Below are 22982 nucleotides of genomic sequence, written 5' to 3' on the forward strand. Positions count from 1 at the left end.
GCTGGTTTTATAGTGGTAGCTCACTGAGATACCATGCCGCAGTGAAGCATGAATACCCCACTTAGACACATTATACTGACTCCGAGCCGACCAGTCCTTGTTGTACCCATTAATGCCGAGAGCCAGGCAGGGACCAACAAGTATCGTATTTTAACGTCTTTAGGTATGACGCGGTCGGGGATCAAACCCGTGACCTTCCGCTCTCCGGCTAGAGAATTGAAAGTGAAAAGCCTGAATGGTTAAACCCAATTTCACCTGACTTTAAATTCTCAAGTATTTGATCTTGATGATGCCTTAAACACTTATGCAGGACAAATGAGAACCAAAACAATGTCCGAGAACTTGCTCTGTTAAATTGATCTGTCTGGCATTGAGTGAATGTGCATCTCAAGTCAACACTTATTCAGTCAATCAAGACCAAGTTAGCCAGTGAAAGATTGTGAAGGTCAAGAGTTCAAAATGACCTGTCTGTCTCACCAGTGTCGACAAACAAGACAATAAACATTAGTCGATAATTTGGGTGGAAATGTTGATTAGTGTCCAGACAGAGTAGGCTTAATAGAAGGATTAAACAGTAAATTAAATTTGAAAAGACGTAGGACAAGTCCTCCGATAATTAATCATGTTTTCCTGTAACTTTGAAATGCTTGAGTCATCTGATCATTGACACATTTTAGCTGATGTGAGTGAAGTTATTTGCTTTAATCGATGTAATTGTTGATTTTCACCAAATTTAAGGATAACAAGTGCAAGTAATTACATCATGGCTGTTTAATTCTCACTAATGAGTTCCTAGTGCAAAGGGTTTTAAGAATTTTTGGTCCTAAGGATCACAAGAAGCAGTATAATGATGTTTTGTCTGATTACTGAAAGGGAGGGAAGGAGGGGCACTCTAGTTGTGAAAATATTTCCTTGTTACTCTGAAAATCACAGTTCAATATCCCATAATGGTACATCGTGTGAAGCCGATTTCTGGTGACCGGCGCTGTGATATTGCTGGAAAGTGTTGCTAAGAGTGGCATAGAACAATACTCACTCATGCACTCTCTCTTTCACTCCCTTTCCATAATTACTATTGTATCTGGGTCTATAACCTTTAATGCAATAAATAGGGGTGGTGGGGTAGCCTTGTGGTTAAAGCGTTTGCTCGTCATGCCGAAGACCTGTCTTCGAATTCCCCACATGGGTACAATATGTGAAGCCCATTTCTGGTGTCCCCCACCGTGATATTGCTGGAATATTGCTAAAAGTGGCGTAAAACTAAACTCGCTCGCTCGCTCACTCACTCACTCACCCACCCACCCAAGCACACCACCTACGCACGCGACGACGCGACGCACGCGACGCGACGCACGACGCATGGACGCACGCACGCACGGACGCACTCACTCACTCACTCACTCACACACAGAGAAGTGTCGACAGGCCAGCTAGACTCGTATTTAGTCACAGAAATAGAAATCTTATTTAAAAATATATGTGAAATAAAGTCCAAATGGAGCCCAGAAAAATTCAATCTAAATTTGAGTCAAACTCTCTTCATAGTGCACTGGTAGACAGACTTGCATGCAGAATGAACCTATGGGGTTTGTGGCTTAGAACTGGCCGAAATGGTAAGCGTCAGCTGAATGGATATGGTGGTTGATAACATGAAGTGTTCATTGATGCTCATTACATCAACCATTGGATTGTCTAATCACAGACTGGGGCGATGGGGTAGCCTAGTGGTTAAAGTGTTGGCTCGTCATGCCGAAGACCCGGGTTCGAATCCCGACATGGGTACAACGTGTGAAGCCCATTTCTGGTGTCCCCCGCCGTGATGTTGCTGGAATATTGCTAAAAGCGGCGTAAAGCCAAACTCAGTCAGTCAGTCTAATCACAGACTGTCCACCATCATGCTGCTGGAATATCACTGAGTGTGACATTAACAATTGCAACAAACACACCCACCCTTTGACAAGGATTTAAGTTCTTCTTATATTCACTCAAGCACCACACCAGTTCAAAATCTTCATAGAGCTTTGAATCCTGAATCCTGTGCTTCTATAACATCGAACTACGATAAATACCAGCCTGATGACAGCTAATTGTAAATGCAGAACATTCAAGCATTGTCATATTACTTGTTTCAATCATCGCATTCCGTAACGTCACACCATCAAGGAACTGATCTGGATGAAATGGTATTTCACATTTGAAATAGCTCTATTTGTAAACAAATACTCTCATTGCCATTGATGATGCAGAGTATATTGATATCATGAATGCCGTAAAAACTCTGACCACTCATTCAGCTGGAATTAACATGGTTTTGAAAGTCTCGTGTTATTCCTTTTTACGACTCGGAAGTTCAAAGTAGATTGAAAAACCTTATTTAAATTACATCTGTATTGATTCCAGCTTTAGGGGCAGATCATTTATAATTCTCAACTTTCTTTCCATCTTCCTCCGATAGCTGGATGATTAGTATTGGCAGATTTGGAAGCTGATTCCTTGAGAACCCATTTCTTACGACAGTGAGGAGAGAGTTGGTTTAACGGCGCCTTGAGGTTTTATTTCTGTTACATCATGGCAGGTCTGTTTCATGTGGGAGGAATGCCTGAAGTCATGCGGGTTCCAGAATTTTTGCATCTTTAATGAAACCCACTCACTCATCTATGGCGCCATCAAAACCAATATGTGAAAAACAATAAGGAGGAAGTCACCTGCAGGCACTTAGATCCTTAGCCGCCGATTATAGACTCAGGTTTTAAGCTTGCCTTCATTGATTCAAATGGAACCTTTTGATTTTAGCGCACACTTTGTGGGGAGTTATGACCATAATGAATGGACTGTTGGTTTTAGTCTGGGCAAATATTAGATGTGAACCCAAATCTTAAAACCCTAATAATAGGCAACTCTGGATGATCTTTGATTGCAGGTTTAGTCCAAGAGCTGACGTGATTGTGAGTTAAAATCTAATAACCCGATTTTCATGCATATGAAAATGGTGCTATTTGAGACTATTATCATTTTAGGCTTTTACTCACTCACTCACTCACTCACCTCACTCACTCACTCACTCACTCACTCACTCACTCACTCACTCACTCACTCACTCACTCACTCACTCACTCACTCCACCCACCCACCCACCCACCCACCCACCCACCCACTCACTCACACCACTCACTCACCTCACTCACTCACTCACTCACTCACTCACTCACTCACTCACTCACTCACTCACTTACTCACTCACCCACCCACTCACTCACTCACTGTTCAGACAATTTCACAAAGAACCGTGCAGGCACTGTTCTTGTCAGTTAATTCTCGATATTTCCGTACATTGTGTCAACACCATTTTAGGAGATGGAACTTTTTTACGAAATAAAATCAAATTAAGTATCAATCTTGTTTGGCTAGTTGGGAAAAACTTTTGACAAATCAAAATATGCATAATTACGTTAAGTTTAAAGGTCTGTAAAACTGATTACATTAACTTATGCATGTGTCTGTTTGATTGACAAATGGGTTCAGAAGGGGTCTACTGCACTGTTTCAATTCAGAATTACATCAGCCTTCAGTCCAACATGATGTCAATCAGCACACAAAAAAATCAACATAGCTATTTGTGGAGGCATCTTTTTTGTAATCTGGTTGCTGGGTATGAATTGATTTGTAAAATTATGATATATCATACTGAAGTGAAGTTAAGATTCATGAACACAGTCAGATTGTAAAATATCGTTTAATAACTGAAGAGAGAAATAAGGATGTCTTGTTTTAATTAAAATCAAAATGTCAAGGCCTGAGACCAACCAATCTTGATCTTCCAGCTGATTTTACTTAGTTCAAAAGGCAAAAAAGTGATGGAAGTAATAAATGGTGCAAAGAAAAGGGAGAGGATGGAAAACATGGAAAGTATTGGAATTGACTATCACAGCTGACTCTCAAATGTATTAAATGTGTCAATTTACAGCTTCATTAATTCCTTAATTTTTAATATGAGACTGTGTTAATGGTTTTGACAGATGCCATTAAGTTTGTGTCAATGCAAATATAGTCAGGGTAATATTGTCTTGTTGTTTAAAATAAATGCCACACAATTTTCCAGCTATATGATGGCAGTGTGTGAATTATCTAGTCTGGACCAGACAATCTAGTGGTTAAAATCTTGAGCATCGATCTACACATTTCAGATATGATGACAGGTGTCAACCAAGTCATTAATGAGACAGATTTCTTGTAGTCCAGTAATAATAATAATAATAATAATAATAATAATAATAATAATAAGGGCCTGAAGATGTACGCCTCTCCGTTGTGGGCCTAGACAGGGGAATTATATTCCCTGAACCAAACGTGCATCACCCAGTTAGGGCTGACCCCCGAAGCTGGTTTTTCACTGGGTTACAGACAGCCAAGAGGAAAGTTTTAATTCACTTCTGCAGCCCAGTCAGCCTTCCTCCGGTAGTGACACCAACCATACTGGAGATGGGACTTGCCCCAGGGGAAGGCACAGAACCCGACCAAGAATATCTTGGTCAAACCACCTTAAAAAGGCTGCGTGTGGAGGGGGCAGGCTGCGTGTAGAGGGGGCAAGGGCCCTGAGCTGATGATGAGCCTTACCAGCCTGACTGTGCCAGGATCACCCGAACCCTCTCTGCTGCATACTATCTTTAATCTGTAAAACATAATAATAATAAGAAGAATGAGGATACTTATGTCGCGTAATACTCCACACCACAAAGGGGCATGCTCAAAGCGCACAAACAGCACAACATTATTACCCTGGATAACCCAAGCTGTTGTTAGGAGCTATAAGGTTATAGTCATATGACTTTATCCCACCGGGTACCCACTTTCTGCTGGGTGAAAAAAGGCAGTTTTGAACAAACTCACTTGCCTGAGGTGAGACCACATTTATTACATGTGTTTCATTGTGGGGCTGGACTGAAGTCCTGGAAACTCTCAGGAGTCAAGCTGCCAAACACAGTCACCCATCCAAGGACTCTCCAAGCTCAACTGGGGTGGTGGGGTAGCCTAATGGTTAAAGCGTTAGCTCGTCATGCCGAAGACGCGGGTTCAATCCCGCACATGGGTACAATGTGTGAAGCCCATTTCTGGTGTTCCCCGCCGTGATGTTGCTGGAATATTGCTAAAAGCGGCGTAAAACCAAACTCAGTCAGTCAGTCAGTCCAAGCTCAACTTTGCTTAACTTCAACTGATTTGTGACCTGAGCTCTATGCACAGGACAATGTGCCACTCAGTAGTGAGACAGGTGACTTGTAGTACAAGGCCTGTAGTCCCATAGTGACACATACGTTCGGAGTGTAGGTAATTTTATCACAATGTTTTGTATAAGAGAACAATACATCAGCTCCTGCCGGCCGAGGACTTCTTAATGTCACCTTATTTCTCATGAACCTTTGATACAATCATAGCAACACCTTACAATCATAGCAGCACCTTCCCACCACAAAATCAATCCTTGATGAAGTGTGACCCAGTCAAGCCAGCAATACACTTGTGAAATATTGATAGAAACCGCAAAATGAGATCCTTCCCGAGCAATGTGACACTGCATTCTTGGACTGTAATTGCTTGTCAGGAGAATAGTATCATTTCTGCTTTGATGTGGTTTAAAGAAAGACTTTTATTGCCAAGGCAACATGTTCAAATCCCAGCAAAATTCCTTGTCTTGCCATTTTAAGATATTGATTGCCAAATTCTTTCTTTTTTTTGCCACTCTCTGTGAAAATCAAATTTATCCATGTGGAATTTCAACTGATCTGCCCAGAGGCGGTTTCTTGTGTAGCAGCTGAACGGACGGTAGTCGAAGCAGTTGTGTCAAGATATTTTATTCACATTTGAGGGACCTGTCATTTAATACACAGTTGTATGGGCTTCAGGGATTCGGGGAGAGATCACAAAAGCAGGGCCGGTTCAGGAGAGGATCATTAAAAAAAATTTAGCTGTGGCTCATGAAAGATGGATATTGATTCATGGTGCTGATTGAATAGAACTCTGTGATCTGCAACCAGGTAATCCTTTCGACAAGGAATTTTGCAGGGATGAGCCCTGTAGATGGACTCAAATATTTATCATTGCATATCAAGTACTTTTGACTTGTAAATGTTGTGGACTGACTGACTGAGTTTGGTTTAACGCCGCTTTTAGCAATATTCCAGCAACATCAGGGCGGGGGACACCAGAAATGGGCTTCACACATTGTACCCATGTGGGGATTCGAACCCGGGTCTTCGGCGTGACGAGCCAACGCTTTAACCATTAGGCTACCCCACCGCCCCAAATTTTGTGGAAATTGACTGTGGAGGATATATACTTCGTAGTGCCCACAGTGCTCACCACTCACTCACTCACTCACTCACTCACTCACTCACTCCTCACTCACTCACTCACTCACTCACTCACTCACCACTCACCACCTCACTCACTCACTCACTCACTCAGTAGGGTTGTACCGATGCATCAAACTAGCGATGGATTGCAATTGTTGGGTCTCTGATAACTGATGGGAGAAATGAAAAACTATCGATGCATTAATAGTATGTGTGACTATCGATAGTTTAGTAATTGACTAAGTGATAAATGACCAGTGCAAAATACAGGAAGTTTTAGATTTGTTCACTTTGATTTTGAGTTATCCGCCCCTGTTACCTCTTAAACAAACTTGATCTGGGTTTCAAGTTTCTAGTCAGTTATTAAAAGTGACTGAAGCTACTTCAGCTTGTTTTATTTCATATAAACAATGCATTCATTTGGGAAATGACTTCAGATGAGACAATTCAAGGAGAAATAGACTATCGCTGTTGCAATAGTATGTTACAAAAGACTATCGCTATCACAATAGTTGTTTCACCTCAATAGTTACCCCTATCACTCACCCACTCACATACTGACCCACCCACCCACCTTACCACTCACTCATCCACTCACCTACTCACTCATCCACTCACCTACTCACTCACTCACCTACCACTCCACATCACCCTACTCACTCATCCACTCACTCATCCACTCACCTACTCTACTCACTCACTCATCCACCCACTCCTCACACTCACTCACTCATCCACTCACCTACTCACTCACCTCACCACTCCACTCACTCACTCACTCTCCCTCACCTACTCACTCATCCTCACTCATCCACCTCACTCTCCACTCACCTACTCACTCACTCATCCACTCACCTACTCACTCACTCATCCACTCACCTACTCACTCACTCATCCACTCACCTCACTCACTCATCCACTCACCTACTCACTCACTCATCCACTCACCTACTCACTCACTCATCCACTCACCTACTCACTCACTGACCTTGACAACAATAAAATCTTTTATAGCTATCAATTTTTGTATCTAGTTAAACTTCCAGACTGTCAAAATATGCATGCTATTCAGACTACTGTTCTACTATACAGTCACCCTGACCTTTGTGAAAACTATAATTACAAAGACAAAGTCTATTCTAAAATATTGATTTTCCAGCCAGATGCTATTATGAGCGTTGTAAGTAACAGGTGTTTTAGAGATAGAAACAAAACATTGTGAAATGTGAGACTTTCACCATCGATTGACGTAGGTTTCACTTCTCGACACCGTCCTGTTCCTGGTAACAGATTGCCATTTCAGTAATAATGAAATGTACGCCAATCGCGGATGTCATGTTTGGGCACCTGTTGACACATGTTTGACAGAGATAAAAAACTTAATGATACTACTGTTAAACCTTTGAATATATACTGAGGGAAAAAAAAAGGGATTACATGAAAGCACAAGTGTTCCCTTATTTTTTCCAGGTTTCTTCACAAGCTATGTATCGCATAGCTTGAGAAGAAACCTGGGAAAAAATAAGGGAACCCTTGTGCTTTCATATGATCCCTTTATTTTTCCCTCAGTATATATCAGCCATATTTTATGTGTTAAGTGTTCAGTATGTCTGTTGGACGAAAACTATTTTCCAGGGACAAAAGCAGGGCCTTTATTACCAATGATTTGTTTGTTGTTAAAAACCACAATCAGCAATAGTCCAGCTATAATGTCTGTAATCTTAAAGTAATGCCATGATATAGCTGGAATATTGCTGAGTGCGGTGTAAAACTAAACTTACTCACAAACTCACTCACTTTAAGTAATGTATTTCAAAACATTTCTGTCTTTCTTCATCGCAAGTTAGGGACCATTCCTTTCATGGTCTCGTAATGGGGCCATTCTTGTACTGTTTTACTGAAAGTCGGGGATCCTCTGATCTTCACCATAACTCAGGGACTATTCGTTGTTCCTTAATGGGCCCATTCACTTACTATTTTTTTCTGGAAGTGTTTGCAGATTCTTTATGTCTTCAGCATTAGTTGGGAACAATGTATTGTACAGTTTCTTACTGGGACCATTCATTTACTGTCTTTTTCTAGAAGTGTCATGTTTTGTAGAACCTCTATGTCTTCATAGCAAATTTAGGACCATTCATTGTATAGATTCTATTTGTATGTTTTTTGTTTAAAGCTTACATGCAACGCAAAACCCAACTTTGCAGATTCTGATACCTTTCGGTATGGACTTGCAGTAACACATTATCAAAAATGCAAATTTAACTTCTACAGTTGAAAAATAATGCGATCAGAATTAAAAAAATTAACTAAAAAAATCCTAGCTGGGGTGAAAAGTGGTTTCAACAGCTGTGCTGCACTGCGCACATTGCGCATGCGCAGTGAATGGGTTCCTGTGGCTTGGGCCGGGATGCCCATACACACACAAAGAGCCCTAAGCGTATTGGCAATGAACCAACCAATGAAAGACTTCATTACACTTGAGTGCACACTGACCCACTCTGACTGGGTTTGGTATCCCGGGTGCTTCGTTTCAAGGGTAGTAAACCCAAGTACAAAATATTGCACTTTTCATTTGCAATTGTACACTTCTAATTTGTTTATTTCATAATCAGCGATGTATATTATATGTCATGAGTAAAGGATACGTGTGTTTTAATTACGCTTATTTTGTTGGTTGCATCTAAGCTTTAATTCAACACACACAAATATTCCATCTGCATACCTGTGGTCTGTAAATAATCGAGTCTGGACCAGACAATCCAGTGATCAACAGCATGAGCATCAATCTGCGCAATTGGGATACAATGACATGTGTTAACCAAGTCAGCGAGCCTGACCACACGACCCTGCAGAGTTTCGAAATGGGTCCAGTCATTTTCTGTTTTGCTAACCTGGTATTTTTCTGCCAGTTTGGTTTGACCCAGTATCTGCAAAAAGTCCAGCATCTACTTCTGGAAAAGTAGTGCTAGAATATCATCATTACTGTCATTGGTTCTACCATCTCTTTTCATTCCCATTTCAATTTGGAATTTGTAGCTGTCCCAACTGTTTCTGCATTGCAATGACTGACTGACTGACTGAGTTTGGTTTTACGCCGCTTTTAGCAATATTCCAGCAACATCACGGCGGGGGACACCAGAAATGGGCTTCACACATCGTGCCCATGTGGGGATTCGAACCCGGATCTTCAGCGTGACGAGCCAACGCTTTAACCATTAGGCTACCCCACCGCTCCCATTGCAATGAAATAAACGTCTCAGGAGCATGTCATCAATATAATCTCCATCTTCCAAGGGCAACATTTTGCAATAATTCATCTCTTAGTTCAGAGCAAAATGACATTCAGCATTGACTCAGTGTCGATAAGTTTATCTAAATATAACTGCTTCTTTTATTGAGAATAAAATATAGAAGAAACGATAATCTTTATTTTACAATACGAGATAATCTTTATTTTACAATACGAGATAATCTTTATTTTACAATACGAGATAATCTTTATTTTACAATACGAGATAATCTTTATTTTACAATACGAGATAATCTTTATTTTACAATACGAATCCAACACAAAGAATAGTTATAAATATTCATAAATAATTTTCTATGTTTGTCTCTGAATAATTTTTACACCGTAAGAAAGGAAGTGTCAATATTCACGGTTTATTTCTATGGCAATAAATCAGATTTTTATTTGGCAGAATTTCTTCCACAACACTCAATCAGCATGGCTATAAAATCTGACGCAAACCTTTGCAGGATAGAAGAAGCGCTTTCATGTTCTAACCTTCAAACCTTTCCAGTTACAGAATTAATGCAGACAAATATCTGGTGTGGGATTCAAGTGGTTAATACAATAATTCATTATGCTGAAGATGCATAATGATGAACCCATTTATTATTCATCAGATTCCATTTATATATACATACGTTGAGACAGGATATGGTACAGAAAAGATAACGTCATGGCTTGGGTTTGGAGATGTTGAATTTAGACAGAATAGGATTGCTTGTGAAGGTAGGTCTTTAGTAGGTCTTGAATGATGGAGCTGATGGTGAGGGCTGTTGGTAGTGTTGAAGCATGGCAAAGATCGATGACATAAAGTCCTTTTTTATTTTTTGTTCTATTCACTTATATATATATTTGTAAAGCACCAATATCCAGCTCAGATCAGCTGCTCAAGGTGCTTTGTTTTTCCCTCGATCATTGGATGTCAATTTTAAACGGGACATCTTATCATCAATCTCAACTCCCTGGGGAAGATACAACTCTTGAAGCTACTAGCTGCACTGAGTTAATGTGGCTTTCCCATCCGTATGAGGTACCCATTCACAGCTGGGTGGACTGGGACACATAGTCACAGGACTTTGTCCAAGCTTACAGCATGTTGCTGTACCCACAACTAGGTGTTTGCATGTATTCATGTGGCCACCATCTGGTCATTTACCAACGGATTCTGTAGGTTCTTTTAAGTGCACAGGGTTGTGTACTGTACACTAGGGGTTGTGATAACACTGAAAGAGTCTGCACACAGGTTGGCTCGATCCTGGCATCTCAAGCTCTCTGGATCACTAGCCTGGCACCTTAGACAGCTTGCCCACCACACCCCAAAGCCCACCAAACCTCTTCAAAGCGTGTTTCTGGAACATTCATCAGCAAGACCTGGGTTTGATTCCCACAGAAGCTATACATGAAGTCACTTCTTGGTGTCCCAACCTTGATGTTGGTGGCATGATCTGACCTGATCACCAGATATCAGCCCCACCAAAGTCTCTGATCTGAAAAGCTTGGTCTTCTTGTTGTCCCACACTTTAAGTCCAGCACCAGGTTTGGGGATCGATCATTTCAGGTGGCAGGACCCACTCTCTGGAATCATCTTCCACTGGAGCTAAGGGCAATAAACAACCTGAAGATTTTCAAATCCAAACTGAAGACATACCTTTTTAAGAAAACATACAGTGTCTAACTTTTCTTTCTTGAGCTGTTGGAATGCGCTACTGAGCAGTACTTTTGGACTGGAATTGGCGCTATATAAATGTTTTTCATGATGATGATGATGATATTACTACATACATAGATTGCAACAACAAAGGAAATGTACTTGAGTACCTGTGTGTCAAAACCTGATTTCAATATTTGTTTGATCAAATACCTCTAAAACAGACATGCTGGAGCATTTTAATACCTGCTGCAATCCATCAGACTCTATCAGTCACTAAATATAGATAAAAGTGACAAAACACTTTTCATAATCACAAGAATTCACCATTGAGAGGTGAGGTGAAATGGGGTTTAACGTCACACTTAAGAATATTTCGATCATGCATGCATGTGTATGTGTGGCTGCTTGTACTAGCCCAGACTTAAGCTGGTTTTATGGTGCTAGCTCACTGAGATATCATGCCGCATTAAGCATTGTACCATATTTTAACATTTTTTGGTATGACGCGGCCGGGGATCGAACCCGCGACCTTCCGTTCTCGAGCGGATGCTCTAACCACTACACCACGGAGGCGGGCGATTCACCAACTATCATTATCATTGTACATGAATCACAATCAAATATTCATGAGACAAGGTGTTCACAACAAGGTGAGCACATCCTGCAGAAATAGTGCCACCCATCACAAACTCATGCAAAGGCAAGGTAATTGTTCATCAGAAAACACAGGACACAGGATCGTATGATACAAATCAAAACACAGACCTGCATCAGACACAATTCTTGCCATTGAAGGGGCGGTGGGGTAGCCTAGTGGTTAAAGCGTTGGCTCATCACGCCGAAGACCCGGGTTCGATTCCCCACATGGGCACAATGTGTTAAGCCCGTTTCTGGTGTCCCCCGCCGTGATATTACTGGAATATTGCTAAAAGCGGCGTAAAACTAAACTCAGTCAGTCAGTCAGTCTTGTCATTGAAAACTATACCGTACTGAGGCCTAAGGTTGTAACATTCTCTGGACAAGAGTCCTAATGACTTCACACTAATACCATGCTTGATTCTACCTGAAAAGCAGTGGGGGCGGTGGGGTAGCCTGGTGGTTAAAGCGTCCGCTCTCATCCGCCGAAGACCCGGGTTCGAATCCCCACATGGGCACAATGTGTGAAGCCCATTTCTGGTGTCCGAGGCAGTGATATTGCTGGAATATTGCTAAAAGCGGCATAAAACCATACTCACTCACTCACTCACTCACTGAAAAGCAGTAAATCTTAGATTAGAGCTACTGAAACATTGCTTTATATCTAAAACAATCAAACGCAGCTGTAAACTTTCTGATGAAACTCGATCTGGAAATAATCTTGGAAACGTAACCAATTGATTTGTATAAATCATGGAATTACCATTTTTCCACAGACTGACAGAATAGAAGGAACATTAATACCTAATTCAGTCCCTGTTCGTTCCACGTGGTTCTAGTATTGGAAAAACAGCTTATTCTTTTAGTGTTAGTAATTTGAAAGGCCGTAAATTACTGACGTATAGGTTTCCTCCGTGCATGGTTTATCGGCATGCAAATATGGCAGTGTTCCCAGTAGAACATTGATCTCGCTGGAATAATACCTTTGTTCCTGTCAAAGATATCAGCAAGTGAGAAATCCATTACAAAGTAATGTTTTGAGGAAAGAAGGAAAGATGTGGGAATTGATTCCATGATGGTGGCGCTATTGGAAAATCTGGAGATATCAATGTAATGACAACACAAGAGTTCATTGATATGGCGCTGGTCAATACTTTGCCAACCTTCAGGAATTCAAAGGTGTTCCGTGGGAGTATTTGTCTATTTCTGTTTGAAGATCAGCTCTCCTATTTCCTAATGATCTTGGACTTGTTGAGAAAAGGAAATTATTGTTGAAAAGTCTTAAATGATATTAAGATCTAGAAAAGAATGACTTCATTCTGTGTGATTGAAATTTCGTTTTAAAAATCCAAAATTTATATTTAGCAAGTCGTTTGTTTTCATTTTGAAATCAATGTGTTTTTAGCATTATGAGGGGTGAGGCTATTGAAAGCTTTTCTCAACTGGTATTCGTTTCTAAACAAATACATGTTCCTTATTCGTTTACAAGTGTGCAGGGTTATATTTAGACAGTGCAGCATAATAATCTGTAGCTCTCAAAGTTCAGCTTATGCCACAAATGGTTAATTAAAATGTTTGGAATTCATTTTTATCATCATCATCACTGTTAGTTTACATTTATGAGGGTTGATGCAGCTAAGATTACAAAAGAAAATCTCAAGAATACAAGTCTATACATGAAAGAGAGAGAGAAAGTGAGTGAGTTTAGTTTTAAGCTGCTTTTAACAAAATTCCAGCAATATCACAGCGGGGGACACCAGAAATGGGATTTACACATTGTACCCATGAGGGGAATCAAACCATTTCTTTGATTTGGTGAGCATGAATACTTTTTACTCAAATTTAGATTGAAGTCCCCACTTCCCACAAAAGAGAGAGAGATAATATTCCAATATGACATTTTGCAGTCTCTAACTGTCATATTTGGTTTTCCAAATATAGTTGGAATGTTGCTGAGTTGAAAACTAAACTCACTCACTCATATTGGTTTCTCAAAGGTAATATACAAGTAATAACTCTCAGATGAGTGAGTGAGTGAGTTTAGTTTTACGCCGCACTCAGCATTATTCCAGCTATATGGCAGCGGTCTGTAAGTAATCGAGTCTGGACCAGACAATCCAGTGATCAACAGCATGAGCATCGATCTGTGCAATTGGGAACTGATGACATGTGTCAACCAAGTCAGTGAGCCTGACCACCCGATCCCGTTAGTCGCCTCTTACGACAAGCATGGGTTACTGAAGATCAATTCTGACCCGAACCTTCACGGGTTACTCTCAGATGAACATTGTGTTGTAACTTATGTTATACTTGGGATTACACTTTCCCGATTGTGCTGGCAACTTGGTGCCTGACTCTGAGAGTGTTGGTTCGAATTTCTGTTGCGACTCAGGATCCCCAAATTACTAGAATCTGTACTTTTAAAGAGTAATCCTAAACATGACATTTATGTATAAATATAACATGTTTTTTATGTTCTTTTTTTAAGTGACATTGTGTGAAGACATGTAGTAATTCATAAGTCAAACCTGTCATCACTGAACATCGTCAGCATCCGAATCTTACTAGGATGGTGAGGTGAGGTGAAATTGGGTTTAACGTCGTGCTTGAGAATATTTGCTCATATGACGACGTGCATGCGTGTGTATGTGTATATGTGTAGGTGCGGCTGCTTGTACTAGCCCAGACTGAAGCTGGTTTTATAGTGCTAGCCCACTGAGATACCATGCCGCAGTGAAGCATGAATACCCCACTCAGACACATTATACTGACTCCGAGCTGACCAGTCCTTGTTGTACCCATTAATGCCAAGCGCCAGGCAGGGACCAACAAGTACCATATTTTAACGTCTTTTGGTATGATCGCGGTCGGGGATCAAACCCGCGACCTTCCGCTCTCCGGGCGGATGCTCTAACCACTACACCACGGAGGCGGTCTACTTGGATGGTAGTTATATTGCATCATAATGGTATTTTTTGTGAATTTCTGCAAATCATGTTTGAAACCAGATGTTGAAATATGCAAAATATCAATGTCAGTTTTGATTAAGGAACACTTCACGTTTGATCTAAGCCATACATGAGATTGCACAAACACACACCAGATATGTAAAAGGCAAATAGAGTTGAGGAACCTGATAGTGGCGTTATATATATACTGGACAAAAATAGTTAGGGATATATGTAAATTTTGAAATTATGAATAATGATCTATATATTCATTGACACACTGATAAAATATCAATCATAAAAATACCAATATCCCTAACTTATTTTGTCCAGTATATGATTACATCATCCAACCCAGACATTGCCAATTTTTACCAAAGTAGCAGGAAACCTCTTCTGCCTCTGACTCACAATTCATGTTACAAAAATGCTGAAATTTACATTTAGTGGGAAGTACAAGAAAGCATTTATAAAGAATACTGTTTCTTAATTTTGAGTGGGATCGACATTTCAAACAGAAATGGTGTCCTGATTTCCTGACAGATGTACTGATCTTCTTGACAGATGTACTGATCTTCTTGACAGATGTACTGATCTTCTTGACAGATGTACTGATGTTAGACTTGACAGATGTACTGATCTTCTTGACAGATGTACTGATCTTAGACTTGACAGATATACTGATCTTCTAACAGATGTACTGATGTTAGACTTGACAGATATACTGATCTTCTTAACAGATGTACTGATCTTCTTGACAGATGTACTGATCTTCTTGACAGATGTACTGATGTTAGACTTGACAGATGTACTGATCTTCTTGACAGATGTACTGGTCTTAGACTTGACAGATATACTGATCTTCTTGACAGATGTACTGATGTTAGACTTGACAGATATACTGATCTTCTTAACAGATGTACTGATGTTAGACTTGACAGATGTACTGATCTTCTTAACAGATGTACTGATCTTCTTGACAGATGTACTGATCTTCTTGACAGATGTACTGATGTTAGACTTGACAGATGTACTGATCTTCTTGACAGATGTACTGGTCTTAGACTTGACAGATATACTGATCTTCTTGACAGATGTACTGATGTTAGACTTGACAGATGTACTGATCTTCCTGACAGATGTACTGGTCTTAGACTTGACAGATATACTGATCTTCTTGACAGATGTACTGATGTTAGACTTGACAGATGTACTGATCTTCTTAACAGATGTACTGATCTTCTTAACAGATGTACTGATCTTAGACTTGACAGATGTACTGATCTTCTTAACAGAAGTACTGATCTTCTTGACAGATGTACTGATCTTAGACTTGACAGATGTACTGATCTTCTTAACAGAAGTACTGATCTTCTTGACAGATGTACTGATGTTAGACTTGACAGATGTACTGATCTTCTTGACAGATGTACTGGTCTTAGACTTGACAGATATACTGATCTTCTTGACAGATGTACTGATGTTAGACTTGACAGATATACTGATCTTCTTAACAGATGTACTGATGTTAGACTTGACAGATGTACTGATCTTCTTAACAGATGTACTGATCTTCTTAACAGATGTACTGATCTTAGACTTGACAGATGTACTGATCTTCTTAACAGAAGTACTGATCTTCTTGACAGATGTACTGATCTTAGACTTGACAGATGTACTGATCTTCTTAACAGAAGTACTGATCTTCTTGACAGATGTACTGATCTTAGACTTGACAGATGTACTGATCTTCTTGACAGATGTACTGGTCTTAGACTTGACAGATATACTGATCTTCTTGACAGATGTACTGATGTTAGACTTGACAGATGTACTGATCTTCTTAACAGATGTACTGATGTTAGACTTGACAGATGTACTGATCTTCTTAACAGATGTACTGATCTTCTTGACAGATGTACTGATCTTAGACTTGACAGATGTACTGATCTTCTTAACAGAAGTACTGATCTTCTTGACAGATGTAAAGTGACTTATTTGCATAGCATTTAGAAGTTGGTGTGATGAACAAGGGGATAGTTCCATGGATATACAATTCCAACTTTTTTATTCCAATATATACGACATTGATAACTTTACTTGTTTTATAATGGCGAACACATCTACACAATCTGTTTCATTTGACGGAGCAGAATCGGTTCTGAATCCAAACTAATCTTTGGATTTTTATTTCCATAATATCAGATGCTGTTTCTATAGCAACCATAGTTGAGGCTAGCCTTCCAAAACTTGGAGGTGTAAAGGATTCGTGAAATATTTGAGAAAATAAGTTCCTACTTGTTCGAGTTTAATTTTCATTCATACATTATTTTCCTCAGTAATATCTCAGAAGGTCCACATGTTTGATGATTAATATTAAGTTGGTTCCTCGGTTGATTGGTTTGTTGTTTAATGCAGCACTCAGCAATACTCCAGCAGCAGTCTATAAATAACCAAATCTGGACCAGACAATCCAGTGATCAACAGCACAAACAAGGATCTAATATGACAAGTGGTGTAAATATCAAAATGTATAATCAACATTATATTAACAGAAGTTGATCTGAACATTTTTCTTCTTTGGAACTGGGTCAGCTTTTCTTGTCTTGCAGATTTCCCCTGTTGTAATACCAATAGTGAGGTGGTCTTAAAACTAACAAAATAAAGATTAAATTTGTTTTTTATGTCAAATGCACAAAACTTGTAACTAAATTTAATGCTGAATAGTTCCTGTTGCCATGGTTTCTTGTTGAGATCGAAGTGTTCTGTGAAAAACTGCTATCCTCACTTTGAACTAAAGTTTTGCTGAGCAAGCATAAGAAGCACACCACAAACAAAATGTCAGTACACCATCAATTTTTTAGATAAAGGGTTGTTAGACACAATTACTTAATCCATTATAGATTTAAAATAAAATGAGAAATAGACAAAAGTTACAGCTCTATCCATCAAACAATTTATGAAATTGGTTTATAAATTGAAATTGGCATAAACTGGAGCTACGTACAAAAGAAGTTACATAACCATAATTTCAAACCGACATAGCACTTTTTGTAATTTTTTAAAAAGTCGAAGTCGGTTGATTATATAACAGACATAAATTTGTTCTTCTTAATATTATAATTCAATAAAAATTGAAAAATTGCAGGAGAAAATGAAATAAATGAATGAAGACCATTCATGTATCCGTCGTATCGATGCCACACAGACCAGCTGGGTTGGAACATGTGTTTCCTATGCTGGGTCAGCGTTGATATCAGTGCAAGGGAGATCGTGGTGGAAATAATTGAATAGTCCTAGAGCTGAGACCCATAATTTGCAGGGAGTTGAGATAGTACTGTATATTGTGTGGCAGATTAAACTGCTGACAAGGAGGAAGCTTGCTGATTGCGGTGACATAAATCAATAAATGTGAGGCATGTGTTTGACAGCTATGGACATGTGGCTGTCGGTGTTGATTTCACTGGGCGTATATGATGTATGTATATACATACAGTAAACTATGGTTGTAACGAATTTAAACACATTGCTGATTTCAGTTTGTTGTTCGACTGAAATGTACAAGTTGACGGACAGTGAAAGCTGTTTGTTACATCTTGCAGTTCGTTATAAGGGTGTTTGTTTCATAGATGCACAAACTCACACACACACACACACATGCATGCACCCACCTATGCATGCACCCACACTCGCATGAAATTGTGTCAACGCAAACCAGACACACAAAAGGCCCATGGGGTTGAGAAAATTTATTGTGTCGTTATATAGATGATTACGTCATCCAAAACTGACATTGCCATTTTTGTTACCAAAGTCGCAGACAACATTGTCAAGCTCTGACTCTCAATTGGTGTGACTTTAATGCTAAAAGTACAAGCACATGCACACATGCATGCACACACACGCACATGCAGACAGGCCAAGGTGACAATAAACATAATGTTGAACCCAATTTCACCTCACCTCACCTCACCTCACCTCAGCTCCTCACCTCACCTCAGCCAGCTCGTGTCACCTCACCTCTCCTCTCCTCTCCTCTCCTCTCCTCTCCTCTCCTCTCCTCTCCTCTCCTCTCCTCTCCTCTCCTCTCCTCTCCTCTCCTCTCCTCTCCTCTCCTCTCCTCTCCTCACCTCCTCTCCTCACCTCTCCTCTCCTCTCCTCTCCTCTCCTCAGCCCTCCTCGTGTCACCTCACCTCACCTCTCCTCTCCTCTCCTCTCCTCTCCTCTCTCCTCACCTCACCTCACCTCACCTCACCTCACCTCACCTCAGCTCACCTCAGCTCAGCTCAGCACAGCACAGCACAGCACAGCACAGCACAGCACAGCACAGCACAGCTCAGCTCAGCTTGGCCTGTCTGCATATTTCCAGATTATGTTTTACTAATCTAATATACAACTGCAGAGATAATTTCTGATGCAAGTATGTATTTCTCATAAATATAGTTTCTCTGTTTCTGTTACAGAAATAAGTTCCGGTGTAGTTACACCTGCCTCAATACCTGGTCTCCGAGAGTTGGCCTTCACCTTTCCCAGTGAGAAGCTGACCGGCCCAATGATGGGATCCGAGGCTGTTCCATCGACCCCACCCCCTGCCTATAACCAACGAAGAAGAGCTTCGATGCACGACGCTATCGATTTCACTAAAATTGACACAAGACTTTATGACAAAAAGGTAAATTTTGTTGAGCATTTTTCTTTACAACCTAGAATATATGGTGAATCATGATAATCCATTATGTTTCATTCATATGAAATGTGAAACCCATTTCTGGTGTCCCCTGCCGTGATATTGCTGGAATATTGCTAAAAGAGGCATAAAACTAAATTTACTCACTCACTCACTCACTCATTCATGTGAAATACTTAGTTAAAAATCAGATTTTCACAGTGTTTAGTAATCTATGTGTTTAAACCTATTTTACACTTTGTTTCATATAGATACAGTATATTGTATTTTCGGGGCCATGAAAACTGAGAGTTATGTCTTCTTTGTTCAAAGCTAAATGAGCTAAAATATTTCAGGTTCATACAGTTTATGAAACAACCTTTTTTGCTGGTTTACAAATTTCATTTACTTTTTCCAGATTATCAATTTTAAAATTCACATTAATAAATGAAAAATAAAAAGTCTGGGGATCATTTTAATATTTGTAGGAATTTGGAATAGTTTCTGCAACTTCCATCACACATATCTTAAAACACTTGCAAATATTGATGATTGATCTAATAGGGATTCTTGATATTAAATCAGTTCTAAGGAACCATTGGGAGTGATTTTGTCCTGGTAGTTATATTGTACACATGGGGCAGCCTAGTGGTTAAAGTGTTCGCTCATCACACTGAAGACCCAGGTTCATTTCCCCACATGGTACAATGTGTGAAGCCCATTTCAGGTGTCCCCCACCATGATATTGCTGGGATATTGCTAAAAGCATCATAAAACCGAACTCACTCACTCACTCTCTCTCTTAATGCACATGAGGACAACACCAAATTTGAAAAATCATCTTTGAAGAAGACATTTGTCAGGAGACTTGTTTTCTTGTTCATAAGTGGCCATTTTGTCAGCTGATTAATACACAATATAAGATTTAGAGATTCATAAGTACATTAAGTCAGTCAGCTGAGCAATGTTTTTGGATCATTACATGAAAGGTATGCAATAAGTTATTTTATTTTACTGTTTGAGCACTGCATATGGTTCATCTTCTTCCTCGTCATGATATACAGGTATTCTGGATGTCTCCGCTTGTCCATTATTGACACTTCTTGATGCAGCTTGATCTTTTTGTTGTATTAAGGAGTGAGGGAGTGAGTGAGTTTAGTTTTACTCCGCACTCAGCAATATTCCAGCTATATGGTGGCGGTCTTCAAATAATCAAGTCTGGACCAGACAATCCAGTGATCAACAGCATGAGCATCGATCTGTGCAGATGGGAGCTGATGACATGTGTCAACCAAGTCAGCGAGCCTGACCACCCGATCCCGTTAGGCACCTCTTACAACAAGCATGGGTTACTGAAGATCAATTCTAATCCGGACCTTCACAGGTCTTGTATTAAGGAAGAAGTTTGATAATTTGAGCGATCACCTCAGGCAAATAGATTTCAGTAGACATTTTTCCCTTCTGTTACTCATCCAAATGAAATATGCCACCTTTGCTTCATTACCCTGTGGGGAAGCTTGGTTAGAATTTGTCCCCAACAACCTAGAAGGTTATAGAAGGCGACTTGAGTGGCATACCCAGCCAACATTGTTCATAATATCATTCACTGGTTTGGTTTTTCCAGACTTGAGTATTAACAGGTGAGGTCAGGTGAAATTGGGTTTAACGTCGTGCTTGAGAATATAACGTCATATGACGACGTGCATGCGTGTGTATGTGTATGTGCAGCTGCTTGTACTAGCCCAGACTGAAGCTGATTTTATAGTGCTAGCCCACTGAGATACCACGCCGCAGTGAAGCATGAATACCCCACTCAGACACATTATACTGACTCCGAGCCGACCCGTCCTTGTTGTACCCATTAATGCCGAGCGCCAGGCAGGGACCAACAAGTACCATATTTTAACGTCTTTTGGTATGACGCAGTCGGGGATCGAACCCGCGACCTTCCGCTCTCCGGGCGGATGCTCTAACCACTACACCACAGAGGCGGTCGAGTATTAACAGGATATTGTGGCTTTAAACAACAAACAAACAAAACCTCCATATTGGTCATCTTAAATGTTTCTGTTTACCACTCCAACCCTATTGCACACCACTGTAGACACCTTCAAAACTGATGCTAATTTTTATGCACATCTGGATGCAAAATGAAGACCATATGCACAGCATCCGAAACAAAGCATTGGCAAAACATTGCAGTTCCATTTGGTAACAAGACTAAAGAACAATAGTTGTAGCACTTCTTTTTCTGGATTGCAGATCCTCCACCGAAAACAGACCAGCACGAAAGACCTATTCCTAATCCTTTTTTCCAATCTGTTTAAGCCATTGCTGAGCCCCATAATCCAATATACCCAACTCTCAAAGGCTTGCACAATCTTCAGTCACAATTAATGGGCAACATATTAAGCCATTTAAGCTTATCTGACTTCATTGGAGATGACCAGTTAGTCGACCATTTCTTTCGTCTTCCTGGAAATATCGGCCATGTTGCTTCCCACCAGACAGATGGTGATCCTATGTACTAATTCTTCCCTGGTAGAGAGTATCGTCCCGGGCAACAGTGGATGCCCTGTATCTAGACTGACATCTGATTGTGATCCGCTACTGCATCCAACAGTCAGATATCATTAGGCTCAGAATCCGACTCTTCGTTGGCGACGACGTAAAGTCAGCGTAATACCTTTAGGAGAGGAAAAATATACGCTTCTCATTTTTTCTCATCACCTGGCTTTAATTTCATTTCGTGCATCTGCCTTTAATCTAATTTGAATCAGATCTTTTAGTAATCACTACACATCGATATCTTACATCGCGTGAACTTCTATTCAGCCAATCATGGTGGAGACTTTTAAATTCTCTTTACAAGTGAGTGGAGGTATTGCAGTATATCTGATTTCAGAGCTCCGAAACGAATGTAATGAGGCAGTTCTGAATGAAGGGTAATGACAGTGTGATAGTGTGGATATTTTACATGATGTCAATTCAGTTTTTACAAATCAACAAGGATTTTTAGATGTGCATAGATTTGAATCTCACCCTTCACTCACGAGTAAAATTCCCTGTAAAAGCTGTCCATAGCTACCAGTTTGATGAAAGCATGGCAAAGGGTAACATTTGATCAGCTCAAAAACCAATGCATTATTCATTTCTATTTAAGGATCAAAGTTTGCTTGGGACAGTAGTAGGTTTTTTGTTAGGGGAGGTTTCAATCAAAATACAATATCTGATTTTAATTAGATTGAACAAGTTTGTTAGCAGCAAAGGCAGAATTATCATATCTGATCAATCATGTTTACTCTTTTGTACTTTACATTTCATCAATTATCAGGACGATTGTGATCAGAGATTTAAGAAACAGAATTTCAATGTTTTAAATGACATCAGACATGCAAATATAAATTCCATCAGTTTAGTGACATCAGACACTGAAATTTCC

At 40.0% G+C, this 22982-nt stretch overlaps 1 protein-coding gene across 2 annotated transcripts in view; it reads left to right on the forward strand.

Annotated features, from left to right (window-relative positions):
* LOC124289245 (synaptotagmin-5-like) overlaps positions 1-22982 on the forward strand; it is a 91665-nt gene that overhangs the window by 29611 nt on the left and 39072 nt on the right. For both annotated transcript variants that reach the window (XM_046725850.1, XM_046725851.1), the window contains exon 2: positions 19338-19546. In XM_046725850.1, coding sequence (XP_046581806.1) covers positions 19338-19546 — 209 coding nt within the window. The remainder of the gene's footprint in view (positions 1-19337; positions 19547-22982) is intronic.

This window comes from Haliotis rubra, unplaced genomic scaffold, assembly GCF_003918875.1.
Source record: "Haliotis rubra isolate DU_JTF1 unplaced genomic scaffold, ASM391887v1 Scf437, whole genome shotgun sequence".
NCBI lineage: Eukaryota > Metazoa > Mollusca > Gastropoda > Lepetellida > Haliotidae > Haliotis > Haliotis rubra.